Source organism: Phodopus roborovskii, unplaced genomic scaffold, assembly GCF_943737965.1.
Source record: "Phodopus roborovskii unplaced genomic scaffold, PHOROB, whole genome shotgun sequence".
In the NCBI taxonomy this organism is placed as follows: domain Eukaryota; kingdom Metazoa; phylum Chordata; class Mammalia; order Rodentia; family Cricetidae; genus Phodopus; species Phodopus roborovskii.
The window spans coordinates 16223791-16247722 of record NW_026126461.1 but is presented as its reverse complement, the minus strand read 5'-3'; the positions used below and the strand labels follow the sequence as shown (position 1 = coordinate 16247722).

The window sequence follows — 23932 nt, the reverse complement described above, 5'->3', positions numbered from 1 at the left end:
CTGTATCAAAAAATAATAATAAAACGTCCTGCTGGGTGTTTGTGTCCACAATGGCTGGGAGAGGGTCCACAACTGTCACCGGTGAGTGAAGTAGACAAAGCACACTACCAGCTTACTATTCTTTGAGAAAAGAAAAAAGGAACAGCTTTAAGAAAACTTCCCATTTATGAATACACATTTATATGTGTATATAAATGGATCCGGGGGAAATACACTCTTTCTGTTGTCTATCTTGGTATGTGTCTGAAAATCAGAACAGGTGGTTATATTTTTTTCTTTGAAACTGTTTTAATATTATTACTACCACTACTACTTTTTTAATGCTGATAATACATTCGGTATTAAAAATAAAGTAGAGAAAAAGTTAAAACATGGGGAAAGAAAGAACAGCAGGGCACGTGTGTACGTGTGTAAAGAGAACACACTTAAGCCTGCCTACCACCTGCTGTCTAGTTCCTGGCCACCCTGGGAACCGATGAATAGACATTCCCAAGTGTACTTGCTGCTCCGTGGGGGCCCGTCTGTTATCAGGTGAGAGCCTACAGCAGTGAAGGGGTCAACAATGGAAAATACATAAAGGAGCTAAACATTATGCCACGTGGCATCTACTAAAGACAAAAGTAAACCTTGCTAAAGATGGAGGGGATGGGGCTCCATGAATGGTAAGGTTTAGCATCTCTGCTTTCATTTAAAATTGGTGTTTCTCAGAGTTCTAAAGAAAAAGAAGACAAAGTCAACCACAAATTAGTGACAGCTGTGAAAGTCATACCTTTTCCAGATAGACCGAGAGACGGAGAAACGTACCTGGACCTCTGGATTGGCCCTACAGTCTTCCTTAGTTCCCGTACGTAGGAAACATGAGAACCAGTAAACACGAAGACTTGCCCCAAATGCCTTCTCCATCCATGTATTACACATGCCAAGGGGGCTCCAAGTGGATATCAAGTCTTGGTGACATGCATTATTTTTGTACCTCACAGAAACAGAACCCAAAACACTAAAGCCCCAGCTTCTCCATCTCTAGTGATTTATGTAAAGTTGTAAAATCTACTATCTTCCCCTCCATTTCTTGTGCTGTGGCCATGCTTATGTGGCTGTATACATAGCACATTCGTTTGGCTATGTAATATACTCAATATGTATTGATGTGAACTCATTATTGGGTGGTGTAAAAAGTTTATATCAAATTGTATTTCCAAATACATCTTGTGACTTGCATGAGCAGTTTCGCACCCTAGGAAGAGCACACTGGTTGTCGGCAATGTGTCTTCCACTGAAAGGGTGGATCTACAATTCAGCTGATATCCGTAGCTTCTTCAAAGAACTTTATCAACACTTAAGTTTAGTCATCCAAGTGTTCTAAATGTTCATGACTAGAGATTGTAGTTGTATGAAGGTCTTCCACAGCTTGGCACCTTCCGACTCCCAGGAATGAGTTACTCATCAGCCTGTGTCTTACAGGTGGTACTGGGTGGGTGGGACATTCATGTGTCCACCCATTTGCAGCATCACCCTATCCCAAAGTGGAGTCAAAGGCTGATTATAAAATGTGTTCTCAGGGCAAGGTTCAGAAAATACCCAGTGTTTTAGATGATGTAGGACTAAACAAGGCCAGTTGACAGACTGATCTCAACACTGTATTTACCTCTTTACCATCTGAAAGTTGTTAATAATTCGTTTTGTGAATAAAATTAACAGCTTTTGCCACCACCACTAGTCATTATAAAGTTTTACCCTTGTAATAAAACACATACACATTTAAAATTCAACAGGCTTGTTAGCACTTCAATATTTAAATCACGGTAGAAGGCTTTTTCATAAGTTGCACCGAGAATGATTATTTAAATTTAAAACTAGTGTTTCGATATTAAGTTACACCTAAGTCTAGTATGCCTACTTTGTATTACCAACCTGGCGAGGCTTAGTGAAGCCAGATGATAGGTGCCTCACCCATAAGTTTACGGGTGAGAAATGACCCTGAAGTAGGTGTTTAGGTGTCCCATCTGTCCCTGAATTGTTAGGGTCAGATCCTGTGCCTGGCAGCTCTAATGAGCTAGGTTTGGCCACTGTCCTCCACAGGCTAATTCAAGAAACAGCCAATAATGAAAAGCAGATGTGGCTGCACTGGGGAAATGAACAAATAAAGAGCCCCTCCCCAAGCTGTCTTGGAAGTGAGATGTAGGCTTCTTTTACATTTCATGTATATGCTTGTGTCTTTGTGAACTAATGCACGCAAATGTGGGTGGGTGCTCATGGAGGCTGAGTCCCTGGAACTGTGAGCTGCCTGGCTCCTGTGCTGGTCCTCTGAAACACGCATGGCACTCCTAACCCCCGGGTCACCTCCACAGCCCCGATGTTTAGGTTTAAATAGAGAGGCAAGAGTATACTTTAGTCCAACTGAGAAACCCTGGACTAGGTAAAAGTTGTCATCCCTCCTCACTGACTGGGCGGGTAACTTGTGAGAACTGTCTGAAACCTCTTCCCGGAAACAAAGTTCTTCTCTGGTTGGCACCGGGCTTAGGCCTTTTTCTTCTCATAGCATGAAATCCTTGGCGGAAAGTCTGGTTTCTTGGGAATCAAAGTTTCAGGAAGTTTATAGCCAAATGGAACCGCAGAAGTGTTTCTCTTTAGGACGCTGGTTCTCAGCCTTCCAGACACTGCTCCTCTTCTTGTGCTGACCCCCAGCCATAAAGCTATTTTCATCGCTACTTCGTAACTGTCATTTGCTACTGTCATAAGGTCAGTATCTTATATGCAGGATATCTGATCTGGAACCCCTGTGAGAGGGTTGCTAAGTCTCCCAAAGGGTCCAGACCCACAGGCTGAGAACCACTGCTCTAGGATATCCTTGCTCTTGCTAGGATGGTTTCTCATCTCCAGACCAAATGCAAACACATGTAGATTTTAAAACAAACACACAAAAACAGGACCTAGGCCAAATTGTACCTCTCTCCTTTGTACTATATCATTCAATGAGTAGGAGGGATGAGGACGCCTCCTCACTGTATCCCTCCTGGCACAAGGGTGAATACTGGGCTTGCCCTAGCCATTTCTGATTTTACAGACTGCAGTTGGGAAGGGCTTTCCCACAGTCACAGGACTAGTCAAAGAGGACAAAAGACTCGACTGTCATGGTGTCTACTATCAGAATGTTGAAAGCAAATGTTTACATTTCCTTCTTCAATCCCAGCAGGAGACTTGCCAGCTACTCAAACACTTGGTATTGAAATCTTTACATTTTAAAAAACGTGTTCATGTTAAAATTGCACTAAACAAAATGTAAACATTTTGGTATAGTAGGTAAGGAGAAATGTTATCATAGGTCTCTCAGATCTAGCTTTATTTCTGTAAATGCCAATTGCTTCTGATATAATTTACTAATTCTTATCAGTATCAATTCTGTTTCTTAATCACTAATTGCAAAGATTCCTTGAGAATTCTAGGCTGCTTTGATAGCATATATTAAATGTTGTATCACTAGGTTTATGTGAAACTGGTTTAATTTCATCTAGTAATGTAAAATGGTTTTTGTTTTTTAGTTCTTTCTTTCTTTTTGACCAGGTTATAGAGAATAGAAGTTAGTCAGAATCTCATATAGCTTAAGCTGGCCTTGAACTCACTATGTAGTAGAGGATGTCTTGGAACTCACTGTGTAGTAGAGGATGGCCTTGAACCACAGACCTTCCTTCTTCCAGCGCTTGTGTCTTGGCATCACAGGCACTTAGCACCTCACCTAGCTCACATTGTTGAGTTTTGATAATTCATCTTCTGGTCCTTGGATCAAGCTTGCAAATCCCTGACTTTGTCCCAAGCCAGGGTAATGAAATGCACCCTGTTTTCCTCTTTGGGACACTGGAGTTTTGTGCTGAGATGTGGTTGGACTCTTTGGCACTCTTAGGAGAACTTCCTTAGGGAGACCCTTTTAAGTACCACTAGCAGCAGGTGTTTGTTAAGCTAGAAATGTCAAAGATCATGCATCTGTTAAAATTTTAAGTTTGCTCCGTTTGCATTGCATATAAAAGCCTATTGTGTAGTTATGTGTTAAGTCATAGTTTAGCTGGTAGATGGCCATCAGAACTACACATGGCAAAAAAGGGAAGAGACAGAGAGAGAGAGAGAGAGAGAGAGAGGAAGAGAGAGAGAGAGAGGTAGTTTCTGAATCAACATTAATGGTGGAAACGAGTGGAAGCTTATATGGTAATGATTTGTGTGATCCTGAGACTTAGAACAAAGAGGAGCTCATTTCCAAAGATGTCAATCAATAACATGTTTGACGTATGGGAAATTAAGCAGCCTCTTACAAATGCTCTAAATAGCCGGCCTGTCAGCGCTCGATTGTCATACTTGCTGCTCATGCCTGCGATACAGTCATTAGCTTCCTTAGATAGTTTAAAGGTTTTGTTTGTTTTACTTGGGGTTTGTTTCCACACTTACAAATTACAAAGCACAAGCCTAGTGTTTTTTCCAGCTAAGTCACTGGAGCAGTTTGTCTAAATGACACAATAAAATCCAATGTAGTCCTCATTAAAGTCTCACTCCTCACATAAAAGATGACTCCGTCGCTTGTCTAGGCAGGATTTCCAGGGTTTCGTTAATGCTGCTTCCCCAACTCCTATAGTAACTGCCTCTCAGATTCCTATTAAAGAGTGGCCAATAGCCCTAAACCTATGATTGGTTTTTTTGTTTTTGTTTTTGTTTTGTTTGGCAGCAATTTCATCTCCCATATATGTAAATAAGGACAAAGTTGAGGGATTTTATTACCACCCCCACGCACTTGTAGATTTTTTTGTGTGGTGAACATGAAACCCTGAAGACATGGTTTTCAGCTAAAGCATTGGGTTCTTGATGGGCGGACAGGTTCGGTTCAGTGCTTGTACTGCTCAGAATGCCCAAGACACTCCAGGTGCTCAGGAGGGCCCTGCTGTGGCTGAAAGAGATGGCGATGGCCAAAGACCTGTGCTCAGCTCAGGCTTCTTCTGAAGCCTAACAAAAACAGCTCTCCAGCTAACCCCTGAATCGCCGAATTGAAAATTAAATATCTTGCAGGTGGTGGCGGCTCACATCTTTAATCCCAGCCCTTGAGGGGACAGAAGTAGGCAGATTTCTGTGAGTTAGAGTCCAGCCTGGTCTACAGAGCAAGATCCAGGACAGCCAGGATCTTTTTTTAATAAACAAAATTAATACAAGTGTTCCACAGCTGGCGTCTTCACCCTCGAGGAGATTGGAGTGTGCTCATTAATCGGACAAAACTGTGTCCGTCAGCTTTCCAACAGTATCATGTCCCTTTAATAACCACATTATACTGAGATAAGGTTTCCCTTGCTTCAAGGTTTTGGAGATTTCAGTGTGCACTGCATTGACCGCATCCCTCCAAGCAAGGAATTACATTGTGCAGCAGACATGTGACCTAACAAAACCGCTTTCCTTACCTCCAGGAAGGGTGGAAAGAGGGAAGTGACCTTGGCCTCCCAGTTGCCTCCCAGGGCATGCCTCCAGTAACCTTAGGCTCCCTCCCTAGATCCCGCCACCTGCCGACAGTGCCAACATGGAAACCAAATCCTCATCACCAGAGCCTTGCGAGGCCTTTCCGGAAGCAACTGTAGTTAGTACATAGATGGATGTGGAATTTCCTCAGGAAGAACAGACTGCCCGCTGCCGTATCGTAACTCTTGTGACTCTGAAGAATGGCCATCTCAGGATAGACCTGTCAGCTTCATTCCCAAGGACTGCACACACTAGAGTAGTATGTGTGGCCGCTTGTCATCCATTTTCTCCTCACCGCAAGTGCAGATAAAGTACACACGGGCAGAAACGCACACAAGTGCATGCAGTTAACCAGTGATTTGGGTGGGTAAGAATGTCAAAAGGAAGAGTACATAAAAGGATTTTGTGCTGTTTGGCTGAACAGAGAGAAATTTTATACTCATGTTTTGTTTGTTTCCTGATGGCTGCAGAAGAAATATTTCATGTTTGCAAAAGGGCGAATATTTGCAAAGGGCGTAGAGGAGGCAGCAGTTTCACAAGGGCATGTGGTGTGGTGTGCCCAATTCGAAGCAGGCTGTGTAGACCCTGATTTCCACAGCTGCCAGGGTGCTCACGGGTGCCTTGGGAGAGCTGCCTGGCACTTGCCTGGACACTCTGACTCCAGAGACCTTGGAACTTCAGCTCGCTCCCTCAGATCCTTGATTTTTTTTTTCCCCAAGAAGCTTTTAGTCTGTCTTTACAGTTTGCAGGATCTCTCATCAGAAGAGACATGTAGTCTTGGCAGTACTGGCTGAGGGAGCAAGAGGGGGTGTGTGTCTGGGTGTTTTGACACTTCAGAGAAGAGTTGGAACTCTATAGCACAGCTTGGAAAGCTCGCAGCCTTCAGGTCTTTGGGACTGGCTGGCCAGGAGGAGTTGCAATCTGGTCTTTAACCATCCAGTGGCTGTGAGTCAGTTAGCATGAGGTTATTTAGATGCCACACTGGAAGCCAGTGGGTAGCAAGGGCAAGTGACAAATGTTGCCATGAAAGTTGTGTGTGTGTGTGTGTACACATATATTGTGTGCACCCAACTTCCCACGTGGATGCTGCGCTGCAGTGTTTAGCGTGTTTTCTACTGGGAATAGAAGACTATTACACTTGTAACATTGCCTTTGGAGCAAGAAGCCAGGAACACTGAACTCCCCAGCATCTACCAGCCACTCCCAGGCCACCTTACCCACCCCTGCTCGGCTGCTCACGTCTGTAGCCATCTTATGTGCTTTGCTGCACGCATGCTCTCCTTGGCCTCGAACCCAGTTCTTTGCTGTACCGAGGGTCTCAGGTCTTCTCAGCCACCATGCTGACCTCTGTATTTCCTTTGTCCTGTTGCCGCCCAATGTTCCTCAGCAGCTTTTGTCTTGGAGACCACCAGCTTTCTAGAGCTGTTCCATTGCCGAGAACAAGCCAAAGAATTTTGCCACCTACTATGGAGCGAAAGTGCACGCTCAGCCCTCTCCGGGCCATTCCACGTCAGCAAAGCCTGAGTATTTGAAAAACAACTGTCAAGAGTTTGTGCCTATACGGAATGCATAGACTTTTTTTTCATGCCATCGTTCCCAAAGCTGCAGCAGATGACAGCTATGTTATAGTAGGTGTGGCATGTCACCTGGTGCTGGCGTAAATACATGCTGGGTTTGCAGAGGCTCTATGAAATGAGCTGTCATTTGTCCGGGGCTGGAGTACCCAGGGGTCTCAGTACGTGCTGGAAGGACTGAGTAGGCAGCACCTGAGCTCAATACGGCTTTGCTGCTTTATCGTAATATTTAACCTACCATTCCGAGGGGGTTGTGTGGCTCAGGGCTGGCCCTCAACTCCCCAGAAGCTGCTCTGCTCGCAGCCAGCACAGAAACTGGTGGGAAGTCTTGTCTTCAGAAAATGCTCGTAGGATCAAGGAGAGGAATTTTGTGTTCCTTTCATCGAATGAAAATGAACCCACTGTTTATATTTTGTGTGTCTTCATTCCATTTGTCTAGCAACTTGGTTTATGGCACTTTACATAAATTCGGCTGAGATGCACTGAAATTTTTGTCTTTTAAGGAAACTGCTCCGTTGTAGATGGTTTGTAAGCTGCTACTGTAGTGAACCCAACTTTAAACATGTTCTGTTTTTTTTTTTTTCTACAAAAAAAAAAAAAAAAAAAAAATTGAAGGCAGGCTTGTAGAGGAGAAAAGGAAGGCACAGTGGCTGATGGGAAGGGGTGATCAGGACCTGTGGCTTTTGCTGAAATAGCATTGTAGAAGGTGGCCTTGGAAATGGCTATTTCTTTGTCGGCCTAAGCACTGAGTGGCACAGGCTGGACAGTAGAGAACAACCCCTCTTTTCGTTACTTGAATGGTTTCTCCACTGGCAGATGAGAATTTTCAGTTTGCTCAGCTTTGTTTTCTATCTAAAGTTTCCTCCACACCAATGCAAATTTAATGGTGGGGTAGAGAGGAAAACTAATCCTGTGCAGTTATTACCGCTGTCACAAACAATGACGGAAGATAGTCTAATCAAGACCGTTTGCCAATGGATATGATTAAGCTAAATTTAATTCACCCAAAGATTCAAAAATGGGAACATTGCATGCTCTCAGAAGAGAGTTTTCATTCCTAAAAACCTTCCATGCCTACGTCGAGTGCTCTGCTTGAAGCTGACTCCCGTGAGTGCCCTTAATTTGTCTGCATATCACATCTTTTGCATACACGCTCATGACTTACGGGTGTTTTGTTATCTGAACACAAACAGAGTTTCCGTGTTAATTTGGATCACGATTGCCTTTATCTGTGATTTGTGCAATTGGAGTGCCTTTTGTGGAGGAAGGGAAGTTGGGGAGATACAGAGGGAGACCCACTTGGAAACACAGTGCCTCTCAGTCAAAACATTGAAGTAGAAGTGAACATTAAAAATTTGGTACGTAAGTTTATTTAAAACAATAGATGCAATAGTCTGGAATTGAATGCTTTAGATCTTTAAACATCGATTGGTGAGTTGACTTCCCTTTGACAGCAGATAGGTGATACATTCAAACAATTAAAAGGCATCCCTTCCTCCCTCTTGGGATTCCTGTATTCATAGCCATGGCTCTCCCTCGGGCTTTGGGCAGCTAGGCATTGCTGAATATAAATGCTCCCATGGCTTCCATAGACTCACCAGCTGTCTGGGATGCATTGCTGTCAGGAAACCTACACACAGATGTGAAGGTCACCTTTCATGCTTAAAAGTTCAGTTGAGTCCTGATGGCCACGCTCCGAGCAATGAAGACACCCCTACCCCACACTCTGAGCAATGAAGACGCCCATACCCCAGAACCTAAGAATGGCAGATACTCTGGGGCCACGGGCTGAGCAGAGTAACAGAAACAAAGGCACAGCAGTTGCGTTATCAGTGTATGCTGAACTTTTGTGGCAAGCTTTTCCTGAGTTATAGGAGCTGCAGAGAGAAGATGAGCATCCCCCCAGGACTGTGGGGTGAGTGGCCACCTGAGTGTGTGTGTGTTTCCTGACGGTGAGGGCAAGGTGGAGAGTGTGATTGTGCATACAGGTATTTTACCGGTGCCGTGTGAGATCACCCCATGCCTGTGCACTCCTGTAGTCAGATAGACACACTGGGCTGCCTGGGACAGAATCCAGCCCCCTGACTCACTGTAAACTCTAGCTCTGCTGCTCACTCCCTCTGTTGTTGAAGGAGGACGGTGAACCTTTCTCTTCAAATGGTGACTTCTTCCTGCCAGCCAGAGTCGTGAGCAAGGGTCTGCCTTCCTCTTGGCTTACCCATCCCCACCTCTGAACACGAAGGAAGGGGGCAGGAAGCTTGAGTCCCTTACTCGGTTCTTAACATTTCCAAGGATGGATTAACCAAGTGGCAGGGATGTCTCCTGACATCGTGGGATTTGGCCCTGTTCCTCCGCGCGTACAGACGAGATGTGGTCCTTTCTGGGGGGCTGTTAGCAGGGTTTAATGGCGCCGTGCATTGCTTCAGCTTTGCATCTCGTTCAGGAATTTGCTCCTGTTCACATCAGAGTATTGATGTCCTGAAAAGGGGAGAGGTAGGGAGGGGGTACAGGGACTGGAGGTGCTTCAGGGTTGCAGGGCGTCACTAATCAAATCTTTTCCCCGAGGCACACCTTGTAACTGAAGAGACTGGGACGGGTAAAAAGGAGAAACAACTATAAAAGTTAGATCACTGGAGTACAGTAGACCCTGCTTATGTCAGGGATATGGCTAATAAATAAATGGTGGTACAAATAGGTTAGGGCTTCCCCAGGCAGCTTTTGAAGAAAATGAGGTAGTTATGTGTCTCAACTTCCCAGTGCAGTGACAAGTAGTAACATGTGGTCATGGGGCACTGAAAATGTGGCTGGTGTGACTGAGGAGCTGAATGATTTTAATAGTGTAGGCTTGTAATTGACTTTAATATAAGTAACTGCAAGTGGCCAGTGGCTACCAGATTGAGCCAGAGTTTCTTTCTCAGCCTGGTGCAGCCCCTACAGCCCCAAATGAACACACAGAGACATATATTAATTATAAAACTGTAGGCTAACGGCTAGGGCTTCTTATTGGCTACTTCTGTCTTAATTATTAACCCGTTTCTATAAATCTATGTATTTCCACGTGGTCTTGGCTTACTATTACTCCTTTGGTCACTACATGGCATCTCTCTGCAGTCTCTCTTTGCCTACCTTTCCCAGAATTCTCTTCGTCTCCTAGCCCCGCCTATCTTCCCGCCTCATTGGCCAAACAGTGTTTTATTCATCAATCGATAGGAGAAGCATGTATGTAGAAGGACGTTCCCCATTACCTCAGCAGGTCTATGAATGTATACCAAGCTTGTTATCTAGCAAGCTCCTTTCAGTAATCTCCAGGGTAGTTTTCTTAATTGATTGTGTTAGCCTATTAGGGATTGATAGAAGCAGAAGATAATGATCCAAAAAGGTGTGAAAGAAGTTGGAGTTTTAAGAATACCAGTTATGGTGGCATAAACCCATAATCCCAGCACCCACAAGACTGAGGCAGGAGGTTTGTGAGTTTAAGGCTAGCCTGTGCTATACAGAAAGACACACCCTCTCTCTGTTTTAAGTGTAAATGAAATATGTGTAATTACACTGCCAATTCATATAACTGATAGTGGCTTTTCAGAGAGCACACACACACACACAAATGCTGTTTGGGTTCTTGACACCCTGATTTTGTTTTCACAGGCTCCTTCATGCTGGTGAATGCTTCCGGGAAACCTGAGGGCCAGAGGGCTCACCTACTCTTACCTCAGCTTAAGGAAAATGACACCCACTGCATCGATTTTCATTACTTTGTATCCAGCAAGAGTAACTCTGCCCCTGGGTTACTCAGTGTCTATGTGAAGGTGAACAATGGGCCATTGGGGAACCCTATCTGGAACATGTCTGGAGACCCAACCCGTACGTGGCACAGGGCAGAACTGGCCATCAGCACCTTCTGGCCCAACTTTTACCAGGTATGTGTGCACGTTCTTTCCACGCCTTAAACAGTCTTCTAATTTCCATAATTAAGTTATGTTTCTATTAGCATCATCAAAGGTTTGCAAGAACTTGTTTTTTAATCCCTTAGTAAATGCAGTCTAGGCTGTCTTAAAGTGGGTCATGGTTGTGTGAACAAAACAAGAACATAATTGAAATCTGTCCAGACTTATATTGTTTTAAGAAGAAGAAAGTGGTAACTTACTGTCTTAGTTATTTTTCTATGGCTGTCATAAGACAGCATGACATAAGCCACTCACTGAAGAAAGGGTGTATGCGGGGCTTCCAATTGCATAGGGTGAGTCCCCGACTTCCATGTCAGGGAGCACAGCAGCAGGCAGATAGACATGGTACTGGGGCAGTAGCTGAGAGCTCACCTCTTGAGGCAGACCTGGGAGGCAGAAAGTAAGACATTAGGAATGCCATGGAGTTTTGAAACCTCAAAGCCTGTCCCAGTGACCCATGCCCTCCAATAAGGTTGGCTGTGCCCCCTCCAACAAGCCACACCTCCTCCAAGAAGACCATGCACCCTCCAACAAGCCATAACATCCTCCAAGAAGCCCACGCCCCCTCCGACAAGCCACACCTCCTCCAAGAAGACCACGCCCCTCCAACAAGCCACACCTCCTCTAAGAAGACCACACCCCTCCAACAAGCCACACCTCCTCCAAGAAGACCACACCCCCTTATCCTTACCAAACAGTTCTACAGATAACCACCACAGGTGTGAAGGTTTTGCATTTAACAGACAAGACCCTTTCGAGTCCAGTTTCTCTACCCACGGCTGACAATGGTAATAGATGGGCTGGTTATAAATTCCTTGTTCAGCTCATCTTTATACCCCAGGACGAGAAATAATACCTGACATTTAATGAAAGATGAATGTTTGTTGAGTGAAAATTAAACGGTGGAGAAAGCCCTGTGGTAACACCGACACATGGCTCATTCGATTACACTTTGTGTTGTTCTTTAGTTACAGTTACAGGAATAAAACCTGGAGAAGGGAGGGGTCCCGGGTGAGGGTCCCAGGTCAGTGGGTTCTCAAGGTAAGGGACCACGTGGGAGAGCATAGCAGGCTCCATAGCAGGCGAGGGTGACCCAGGCGGAGGGAATAACACGCCAGGCAGACAGAGCTTGAATGAGGAGTTTATTAGAAAGGGGAGGGAGGGGGAAGGGAAGAGACACACAGACACTGGGAACAGGAGAGGAGAGAGGGGGAGAGGAAGAGGGGAAGAGAAGAAGAAGGGGTGGCTGGTGATCAACTGAAAGCAGGAGAGAGAGAGAAGGGAAGAGAGCGTAAGTGGGCGGGGTCTGACTTTTAAAGGGGTCCTTCACACCTGCCTGCAGACTAGCACTCATGGAACCCTGGGCTGACCAGAGCACTGCCTGAGTGCATTCTGCCAGGTGACAGGGGAGGGCCAGCGTGATGCCTGAGTCCTTATACTTTGGCCATAACTTTTAAGGGTTTTAAAATTTATTACACCTAAATGTAGCTACTATTGGAAATTTGCCCTGAAGACACAATGAAGAATGATTGCAAATAATTAACCATAAGAACAAGAATATGTAGAGTAGCTTTTTTGTAAAAAATGCAAACTCAGAGTATTGTCACCAACAATAGCAGGTTTGTTAATTTACACTGCCTCAACACAAAAGTGTGTTTAGGAACCTGTGAAAATAATGTTAATTTATACTACCTCAACAAAAGTTTGTTTAGGAAACTGGAAATATTGTTATGGTCTGGAGCGATGAGGAGAGCTGCTCTTGCCAAAGGCCTGAGCCTATGGTATTCACAGCAGCCATCCTATACCCAGATCCAGGGGATCCAGCACAATCTTCTAACCTTCAGTACCAGGCTCTCTTGTGTTACACATACATGCCTTCAGACAAAGCACTCATATGCATAACATTTTCTAAAAGAAAAAAGTTCCAAAGCCACAGAGAAACCCTATCTCACAAAACAAAAAAAAAAAAAAAAAAAAGAAAGAAAAGGAAAAAGTTATAGACTAGTGTTATATTTAAACTTCTGTGGCCAATTAATAAAATGGCTCTAAGGCTAAATATTTAATTTCATTCTTATATTTAAAATATCTAATAAAGAACAAATACATAATAAAACAAATACATAAAATTGATATCTCCCTAGCTAATGAGATAACAAAAGTCATTTTTTTTTTCCTTTTGGCATTAACATGATGTAAATTTGCTTCATTTGTATTATTTTTAGTTGTAAAAAAACAAACTACTTTTTCCCTCATGAAGAAAAATAATCCTATTTAATGAATACCTTATTTTAATATAAATATACTAGTGTCCAGTTAGCAATATAATTTTAAAATTATAATTAAAAAACCTTTGGGGCAAAGTTTCCTCCTCTCTGGGCTTAAACAGCCAGCAAGGCAGTGGGTTGGCCGGGCAAGGGCTCAGGTTGTCCCCAGGCTGGATGGCTAATGTCTCTGTGTATTGAAGCTTGGTGGTGGGACCCTCTCAGAGCAGGAAAACCCTTCTTGGCCATGCTACCTCCTTCCAGTGGAGCCAGCTCTGGGCTCATCCCCAGCTCAGGCCAATGGGACTTACTGCACCAGGTCAGTACACGTCCTGCCCATCTTTGTTTAATCTCCTTCACTTTTGCCTGAATTCTGCCCTCCTAAATCATAGAATGAGTTCTCATAAGGCCCCTCAGCATGGTTTGGTGTGAATTTGACCACAATCAAGGTTAGAATATAGATCTTGTTAAATAGCCATGCATGTTCAATGAACGGCTTTATTTATGACCAATCTTAGGATATCAGACTTATCAAAGGGATTATTCAACCACATTGCAATAGGATGGTTCTATTCATCAGGCTATTGTTATTTTCAATGCCTTCTTATTTTCTTGAGCAACTATTTTGCCTTCCCAATTATGGACCCACTCTCAACTCCAGAGCCCTCCATTCTCGCCGTCTATTAAAGAGTGTTATGGTTTAGTTGGAACACTAAGGTTGGAACATGTTTCTCACGGCTTTTGGGTTTGTGCAGGTCTTTCATTTGCTACTGTCTTACTTTACTGAGCCGCAATAACACAATACCATCCACTGGGTGGCCTAAACTCAGATTTTTGGAAGCCTGGGAATCAAAGGTCAGATGCCTCTTCTTCTGGGGGCGCTAATTGCATCATGGGGACAGCACCCTCACAGCCTGATCCCTTCCCAAAGGTCCCACCTCCCGATGCCAGCACGTAGGGCATCAGTGTTTCGCCTTTCCTTAACTGCTTCGTTGAGAACTGTGTCAACCTTTGGGGGAGAAAGGATTTCTTTCTTTCTTTTTATTTTTTATTTTGTATTCATGTTTCTTATTTTACACATCGATCCCAGTTCCCTCTCCCTCCCTCCATCCCCCTCTCTCTCTTCCATCCTCCCATGCCCCCCAACCACCCTCCCATCCCATCCCCCCCTTTCTTAGCCAGTCTTTAATGCATTGACATTTGGCGTCTCAAAGGCATAGAGTGCAGCTAGAACCCCATCATAGCCCTCTCTTTTCTACGGGAGGGCAGTGGACATCCAAAGTCAGTGCTGCAATGATAAGTAGCACATCCCAGACGACGCAGAACGCAGCAGGAAACGTGACTAAACATGGCGCCATCGGCCTTAAAGCCACCATAGAACGTGAATTATCGTGCCCACTTGCAAGAGGAGGGACAGCTGTATTAACAGAGATGACATGAAAGGAAAAACACCATCCTTCCTACTTCCTCACCCAAGGTGGATGTGGCCACAGGTCAATGGTGGTCGGTGCAGGCGAGGAGGAGGGGGGGCTTCCATGAGCTGCAGACCAGCACACATAGGAGAGACGGTGGACGGTGGCTGGTTTCTGATGTTCTTACAAATATGAATCCTGGAGGGGGGGTCATCTACTTTGGATGAAAAACCCCATGTAGTTTTTTATATACAGAGTCCTATACTGGATAGAAGACATTAACTGGATTTGTGATGATTAATGGTTCTAATTTCAAAATATTTAAGAAGATCTGGTATTCTGCATGCATATCGCATTTTCTGAGGGGACCCAGTCCATGAGAAACAATATCCAAATGATGTTATGTGTGAGCCCGAAAGCTGAAGACTTGAATCTTCAAAGGGGAAAGTGCTCTCCAGAGCCTCTGCCAAGGAGACAGGGTTCAGCTCTCCCTTAACATACGTCTGCTTTCTTACAGGAGCGCAATGTCTATCCAGAACACAAGTAATGGAAGATTTATGTGTTTGCAAAATAGTATTAACACATACTCATTGATAATCTCTTGGATAGTTTTGATACCAGTTAAATAAGGATTGGTATTTTGGATTTTGTTTTGTTTTTAGATTTATTTATTATGTATACAGTGTTCTGCCTGCATATCAGTAGAGGGCACCAGATCTCATTACAGATGGTTGTGAGTCATCATATGGTTGCTGGGAACTGAACTCAGGACCTCTGGAAGGGCAAGCAGTGCCCTTAATCACTGAGCCATCTCTCTAGCCCAAGGACTGGTGTTTTATGTGTTTGTTTTGTGGTGTAGCCTGGATACAGAGCCTGCAATCCATGAACTTTCCCAGTGAGCTACTTTCCCAGCCCACAATGAATATGAGTTTAGCTGGATATATGAACTGTTCAAAAGGATTTCCTATGTAATATCCTAATAAGTAATTAAAGAAAGCACACTTTGGTAAGGCAGACTTGGGCATCACCGGCTAACGTGGCCTTGGGTGGACAGTTACAGAGTTCTGAAACATGTTTTCCCAGAGGTAAGCCTTCCTCTGCTGCAGACCTTGTGTGTAGCACTTACTATTTGTGGGCGAACGCTGTGCAGGTACACTCACAATGGTAACCGGCATGGAACACGGCTAATTGCAGGTTAATTATGGCTCGTTAAAACACAAATTGTCAAGTATTTGGTGATTAACACATATTTAATTCCGTAATTAATGTTTGGCCTAATTGTTGCTCCTCAGAGCTGCCCTGCTGGGACTCAGAGGCTATGGGGAAGTGCAGGCTACTCCCCGCCCGGGGCACCTGCTTCCCTGGATTTAGACACTGACTTCCTGCCATTTGCGGAATATTCTTTCACATCAGCATCCTTTGCTTCATTGTCCTGATAAAAAGAAATGGTTCCCTGCTTTGATTCTGCCTCCCCTCCTCCCTCTCCTTCCCCCGCATTTCAGATGCCCCTGCGGCCAAAGAGTGCCAATCGATTTCTCTGAGTTCTTTCTAATCATGCTCACAGCCCCTGAGCCTCTGGAATCTGACTTGCTTCTGAAGGTGATTCTGATTTCATTCTTAGGTCAGGAAGGCAGAATGTTTCATGTAAACTTTGCAAAGAGGAAACCCCATAGGTAGCCAGGGAATCCCTTCCCGGGCAGCTCCATGAAAGGGATCTGAAGATCCATCTATAAACAGGAAAAAGTGGGGGGTGAAGCCATCAAATAGGAGGGTGATGATTCCCTGGCACTCCCCCTACTGAGTCGGGTTCCTTAGGTATGATGAGGGCCCTGGGAGGAGATTAGGAGTGGAGGCATCTGGGCTCTACTTCAAATTCTTTGTGTAGGAAGGAGGCTAAACCAAGATTTACCCTTTGCCAGCTGACAGCTTGGCTGGTAAATGAGGAGTTGAGGGAATAGGAATGGTTTGATCTTAGCCACCACTTAGCGTCAACTGTCATCCCCTGCACAGCTGCCAAGGTTTCTACACTGTGTCTGCCATGAATCCGCTCATTTTCTCCCAAGTTTGTAGGTGCCCAGAAGCCTGTGTGCAATGGCTTCCTGGAGAAGAGGTTTGCAGAACTGTGTTCTGCACATCCAGCGGCTGCAGGAGGCACTGGCTGTCAGTGAGATTTAGTGCAGGTGAACTGCGTCTTCCTCTGTAGGTTGTCTCGGGATCCACATGTGTTTCTGCATCTCCAGTAGGGGACAGGGCAGGTGTGGGCCCAGCTGGGGACTGGCATCATTTCTAGCTTTTGCAGAGCATCTCATGAATCTTTGTGTCTTTGGAGCATGCTTGGGAAATGCGGGATTGACATGCACCTGAAAACCAGCACACATCCACTCACTAAATTCCGTGGCCGCCCTTATTCTAAGTGCAGTACAATTAAGTCACTTTCTGCCTTAGGGACAACCAGGGGATATTGATGTGACAGCAAGGCATACCTGTTCTTCCAGGATGGCCATGAGTCTGAGCATCTGCCCCAGACTCTGCATTCTGCTTTTCTACAAGATGAACAGTTAGGTTAAAAAAAAAAAAAAAAAACAAAACAAAAACCCAGTGGGGACCCAGGAGGCTCTTACTTCATTATTGACTTAGACCTGCATTCCAGAGGGTTTGTAATTTGTGCGATGGTCTTTTAATCGTCTCTTCATATTTGAAACCTTACCACGTCTCTCAATCTCATTCTCATCCTGTATGTGACATCAAAGACAGGCACCTGCGCTGTTGCAGGCACACGGAAACCTCGCGTGGGTGCTGCTGCTGCTACTGATGCTGGCTTATCAGAGCCGCCTCTTGCAACTTCCTGTTTTTTTGTTTTGTTCTCTACTTTAACTTTCTTGCATCCTGCTGTGTATAAGAAGGAAATGAACTATGATTATATCACATTCTTGTAAAGGGAAAGATATTGCACAGTCACACAACACACACATGCGCAGGAGTGCACACACGCACACACACACACTCACTCACTAAAGAACACACATGGACACTGCAGCTACAGTTCAGTGATATACTAGCACTTACCTTCCATGAGTGAGACCCTGATCGCCTTAGTCCAGCATGGCAGTCAGTAAATAAAGTGGGTAAAGAACATTCCAAAGCACCCATAACGGATTCCATTGAATCGTTGCTAACCTATGCTTGTCTTTGTGTAACAAAAACATTATCGTATTTTCTGACGGTACAGCAATAGAAATGAGCCCTGAATGATTTCACTCCATTATCTTCCTTTATTTTTATCTTGTTACTGTTATTGCGAAACTGGGTATTATAATACAGCTCCGGAGCCTCAGCTTCTTGAAGGCTGGGATTACAGGTGTGTGTCACCACACCCAGATAAAGAATTACCCTCACCCCCTTTCTGTAAGGAAGATGGAACCAAGGTATTTGTGGGTGCTGAGTGAGTTCTCTATGGCTGAGCTAAGGCAGCCTGCTCCTATTAACATGATAAAATTTTATTTGGTTTTGTTACAGAAATATTTTACTATTTATGTTTCTACTTCTCCCCTTTTTAAAGGTTTGTGTTGTGTGTGTGTGTGTGTGTAAGTGTTGACCATGGTGTGTGTGTGTGTGTAAGTATTAACCATGGTGTGTGTGTGTGTGTGATCTCGGGAGTCAGATATGTCAGATGCCTTGAGCTGCATTGCGGGCATTTGTGAGCTTGCTGATATGGACCAGGAGTTAAGCCCAGGTCATGTGTAAGGACAGTGCCTGCTCTTAACTGCTGAGGGTCTCTCCAGTCCTGGTGTTTCTTCACTCTGTTCATGTAACAAGGCAGAATAAAACTTCCAGAAAATGCGTAGGACCCACCTTTGGGTTTCAGTTAAACCCAGCAAGGATGTGAAGACAGGCACACACTCTTCAGCTGGGTGTCTGGGAGCTGACAGGTGATTCACGTCTAGACATCTCCCTGGGTGTGGGCGAGCAAACCCCTGTCTTTGCTCACACACAGGGGCTTGTGGTGGCAGGAGAGCCGGCCAGTTTTGGTCCTTACTGAAGCAGGGAGAAGGTTGCTGCATTGTTCAGTGGCTTCCGTCTTCTTTGGCAGGCATCACCTAGAGGAGGAATTTATGTCAGCCACCCTGCACAGGCTAATGCCAGCAGGGCATTTGGGGAGCAAAGGAAAGCCCAGCCCATCTGGCAGCCAGTGACTGTCCCCAAAGTCGCCAAGGAGTGTGGGACAGCAGCATCTGCCTCCTGAGATGTTAGGGGAGACAATGAATCCTGAGTCTGCCCTGCCCCCAGCTGTAGATAACTGAACCATCAGGAAGAGTCTGGTGAGAGACATAGAAATCTAAAGTGCAGCGGCTAAGTTCTGCAGTCGGTAGAACATTGACTTAGTGCATACAGCAATCTCCCTCCAGGGACCCGGGCTCAGACACTGGCCCTCACCCTTTTGCATGTATTCAAATCTGCAAAGGCTCAAGTCGCTTCCTTAAAAAGGTATCATATTCGCATATAACGCAGACATATCCTCCTGCAGTCTTAATTTTTAATCCTGTCTGTATTATTTATAATCACTACTATCACGGTGCCATGCTATGTAAATAGACATTCTACTGTTACATGGAGAATGAAAGCAGAGTAGGACCACAACACCTTGAATGTACCCAAGCTCATGTGGGATGAAGTCGGTGTGTGTCTCATACAGATCTAAATTTTCTGTGTTGAAATATTTTCCATCCTCAACTGAATTTGTGGATACAGAACCAAAGGATACAGGAGGCTTCCTAGTCAGCCACAATTCATGACCTTGCCTATGTTAATTTATGTTATTTCGTTAGCACTGAATCTATAAAAACATGACTCCTCCTCTTACCTGAGTAAACCTTACTTAGCACAAATGTGTCTTCCCTATAGTGCCCATCACAACCTCTTAAACTTAAGATCAATAGGCCACAGAAGGTATTTCAACACTACATTTGAAGCCATTTTAAAGTGCAAAGTCACTAATACAAATCTCCCAACAGGAACATACCTAAACATAATAAGAGCAATATACAGTAAACCAACTGCCAACATCAAACTGAATAGAGAGAAGCTAAAGGCGATTCCTCTAAAATCAGAAACAAGACAAGGCTGCCTGCCCTCTCTCTCCATGTCCCTTCAACTTGAAGTTTTAGATAAAGCAATAAGACAACAAAAGGAGATCAAGGGGACCCAAATTGGAAAGGAAGAAGTCAAACGGTCTCTATTTGCAGATGATATGATAGTTTACATAAGCGACCCAAAAAACTACCAGGTAACTCCTACAGCTGATAAACACCTTCAGCAAACTAGCAGAATACAAGATAAACTCAAAAAAAATCAGTAGTCCTACTTTATTCAGACAACAAAGAGACAGAGAAAGAAATCAGAGAAACATCACCCTTTACAATAGCCACAAGCAACATAAAGTATGTTGGGGTAATGCTTACCAAACAGGTCAAAGACCTACTTAATAAGAACTTTGTGTCTTTAGAGAAAAAAATTAAAGAAGATACCAGAAAATTGAAAGATCTCCTATGCTCTTGGATAGGTAGGATAAACATAATAAAAATGGCAATCTTGCCAAAAGCAATATACAGATTCAATGCAATCCCCATTAAAATCTCAACACAATTCTTCACTGACCTTAGAAGGATAATAATCAACTTTATATGGAAAAACCAAAGATTCAGGATAGCCAAAACAACCCTGTACAATAAAAGAACTTCAGGAGGCATCACCATCCCCGACTTTAAGCTCTACTACAGAGCTGTAGTCCTGAAAACAGCCTGGTATTGGCACAAAAATAGCCAAGTAGAAGACTGCAGGTAGATCCATGTCTATTGCCACACACAAAACTTAAGTCCAAATAGTTCAAAGACCTGAACATAAATCCAGCCACACTGAGCCTCTTGGAAGAGAAAGTAGGAGGTACCCTTGAACAAATTGGTACAGGAGCCCGCTTCCTGAACATAACTCCAGTAGCACAGACACTGAGAGCAACAATTAATAAATGGGACCTCTTCAAATTTAGAAGCTTCTGTAAGGCAAAGGACACAGTTGACAAGACCAAACGGCAGCCCACAGACTGGGAAAAGATTTTTACCAATCCTACATCTGACAAAGGGCTGATCTCCAAAATATACAAAGAATTTAAGAAACTAGTCAACAAAACACCAAATAGCCCTATTAAAAAATGGGATATAGAACTGAAGAGAGAATTTTTAATAGAGAAAATCAAAAAGGCTGAAAGACACTTAAGTATTCCACACCCTAAGCTATCAGGCAAATGCAAATCAAAACAACTTTGAAATACCATCTTACTCCTGCCAGAATAGCTAAAATTAGAAACACCAATGACAACTTATGCTGGAGAGGATGTGGAGAAAGGGGAACACTCCTCCACTGCTGGTGGGAGTGCAAATTCCTACAGGCATTTTGGAGATCAGTATGGCAGTTCCTCAGGAAAATGGGAATTAGTTTACCACAGGACCCGACAATCCCCCTCTTAGGCCTATACCCAAAGGATTCACATCCATGCAACAAAGACATGTGCTTGACTATGTTCATAGCAGCATTATTTGTAATACCAAAAACCTGGAAGCAACCTAGATGCCCCTCAACTGAAGAATGGATAAAGAAGATGTGGCACATTTACACAATGGAATACTACTCTGCAGAAAAAAAAATAATGGAATCTTGAAATTCCCAGGCAAGTGGATGGAACTTGAAGAAACCATCCTGAATGAGGTAACCCAGTCACAAAAAGAGGAACATGGTATGTACTCACTCATATATGGCTTTTAGACATAGAGCAAAGGATCACCAGCCTATAATTCACACCGCCAGAGAAACTAGGATACAAGGTGGATTCTAAGAGATTCATATAAGGTCCCTCACAGAAGGGGAAAGGAACAAGATCTCCAGAGCACATGGGGAGGGGGGGCAGTGAGTGGAGAGGGAACTAGCATGTGCAACTAGGAAGATTGAGTCAGGGGAGGGAGAGAGGAGAGAGGGAGAGAGAGAGGGAAAGGAGAGAGAGAGGGAGAGAGAGAGAGAATAAAAGAGGGAGCCATTATAGGATTGAAGAGAAAACTGAACCTAAAAAATGTCCAGAGACCCCCAAGACTGAGTCCAACTAACAATTTGAGCAACAGTGGAAAGGCTACCATAAATGCCCTTCCCTGATAATGAGATTGATGTCTAACTTATCCAACATCATGGAGCCCTCATCTAGTACCTGTTGGAAACAAGCAGACACCCACAGCTAAACACTGAGTCGAACTAGAATTCAGATACAGAGAGGGAAGACAAGACCAGGCTACAGAAACACATAGAGACAGCTGACCTGAACAAGGAGGAGCTAACGGGCCCCCAGACTGATAGCTGGGAATCCAGCATGGGACTAACTCAGACCTCTGAGCGTGAGCCTCAGTTAGAAGGCCTGAGCAGTCTAAGGAACCTCAGACAGTGGAGCCAGGATGTATCCCTGGTGCACAAAAGGACTTTGTAGACACATCCCCCATGGAGGGATACTGCCTTAACCTAAAGACAGGAGAGGAATCCTAGTCCCTATTCCAAATGACTTGACAGATTTAGATAACCCCTCCTGGATGGCATCATCCTACATGTGGAGTGGGGGTGGGGGGTGGAAGGGTGGTCAGGGTGCATGTGAGGGAGGGGGGAAGAGAGGGAAAGAGGGAGGGAGAGGGAACTGGAATCGATGTGTAAAATAAAAAATTAAAAAAAAAAGAAAACCCTCCCAACTGTGAAAGGCAGAGGCCATCATAAGGAGACTTTTTTTTTTTTTAATCACATGAAATCCCGCAGGAGACAGCATTGCCTTGCTTGCCCTCAGCTAGGACTCTGTGTATTAGGCAATTCAGATCTTTGCTGCTCTGTGCATGTCCAAAGATGACCACTAAAGTGTTGCAAAGATTGATCTCAGGGTCATGTAGGAATTTTAGGGACATTGCAAATTTACAGCACAAAGAGTTGCTGAGTTATAAAGATGGATTATGTTTTGCATTAAGCCAGTCCCAAGAAGCAAAGAAGAGGTAACATTAAATATTGCAATAAAGCCATTCTGCAATAAGCATGGCTCTGATTTTTTCAGGTGGGCAGGCATGGAAGGTAAGCCAGTGAATAGTCTTCTTTCCTGGTCTCTGCTTTAGCTACTGCCTCTAGATTCCTGCCTTATGTTTCTGCCTCGGCTTCATTCAGTGATAAGAGTGTGGTTGGGATGTGGAAGCCAAATAAAGCCTTCCCCAAAATGCATTTGGTCATGGTGTTTTATCACAGCCACAGAGACCCAAGCTAAGGTACGCACTTACACATGAAATGCATGTGCTAAAAGCCAAATGTCCTAGTGAGATTTAGCTGCCAAGTTGGCATAGCCAAGAGTCATCTGAGAGGGAAGCCGCGTTAAGGAGAAACATGGATCGATCGTATTGGTCTGTGGGGGATTATCTTGATTGTTAACTGATGCAGGAGGTTCCAGTACAGTGGGTGGTGCCATCCCAGTGGGTGGTGCCATCCCTGGACAAGTAGTCTTGACTCTAAGGAAAGCTAGCTAAGCATGAGCGCCAGGGAAGGAGCAAGCCAGCCCTGTTCCTCCTGCCTTTCTGTGCTGGATAGTTTTGTCAACCTGACACAGGCTGAAGTCTTAGCGGTAACTACCATTAAGAAAGCGCCTCTGAAAAATCAGGCTGTGAACAAGCCGGTAGGGCACTTCCTTAATTAGTTATTAATGGGGGCGGGCCCATCCGACTGTGAGTGCTGCTATCCTGGGCTCTATAAGAAAGCTAGTGGAGAAAGCCAGTAAGCAGCCCCCTCCTTAGCTCCTTCCTCCAGGTTCCTGCCTGCTTTGAGTCCCTGCTCTGGCTTTCCTCAGTAGGCTGTTATTCAGGGAATGTAAGCCAAATAAACCCTTTCCTCCCCAGCTGGCTTTTTGTTCATGGAGTTTTGTCATAGTGACAGTAAACCTGCTTCAAGTTCCTGGCCCGACTCCCTGATGGCTGTGACCAGCAAGTGCTAACCCTTTCCTCCCCTGAGATGGTTTTGTCTGCTTATCCTCACAGCAGTGGGATGGACAGAGAGTAGCAAGCACACAGTATGGAGTAACCCAGTCCCGGATGACACCAGGGAACGCAGTAGGAAATGGGAACTCAGGGCGACACATTAATGATTAAGTATTATATTTTCTTGATAGTTCTTTATACACGTATATAAAATTTTGACTTGTGCAT

General features: G+C 44.4%; 1 protein-coding gene across 1 annotated transcript in view; it reads left to right on the top strand.

The window, feature by feature from the left end:
* Ptprm (protein tyrosine phosphatase receptor type M) overlaps positions 1-23932 on the top strand; it is a 449915-nt gene that overhangs the window by 58886 nt on the left and 367097 nt on the right. The window contains exon 2 of the mRNA XM_051190901.1: positions 10704-10975. Within this exon, the coding sequence (XP_051046858.1) occupies positions 10704-10975 (272 nt within the window). The remainder of the gene's footprint in view (positions 1-10703; positions 10976-23932) is intronic.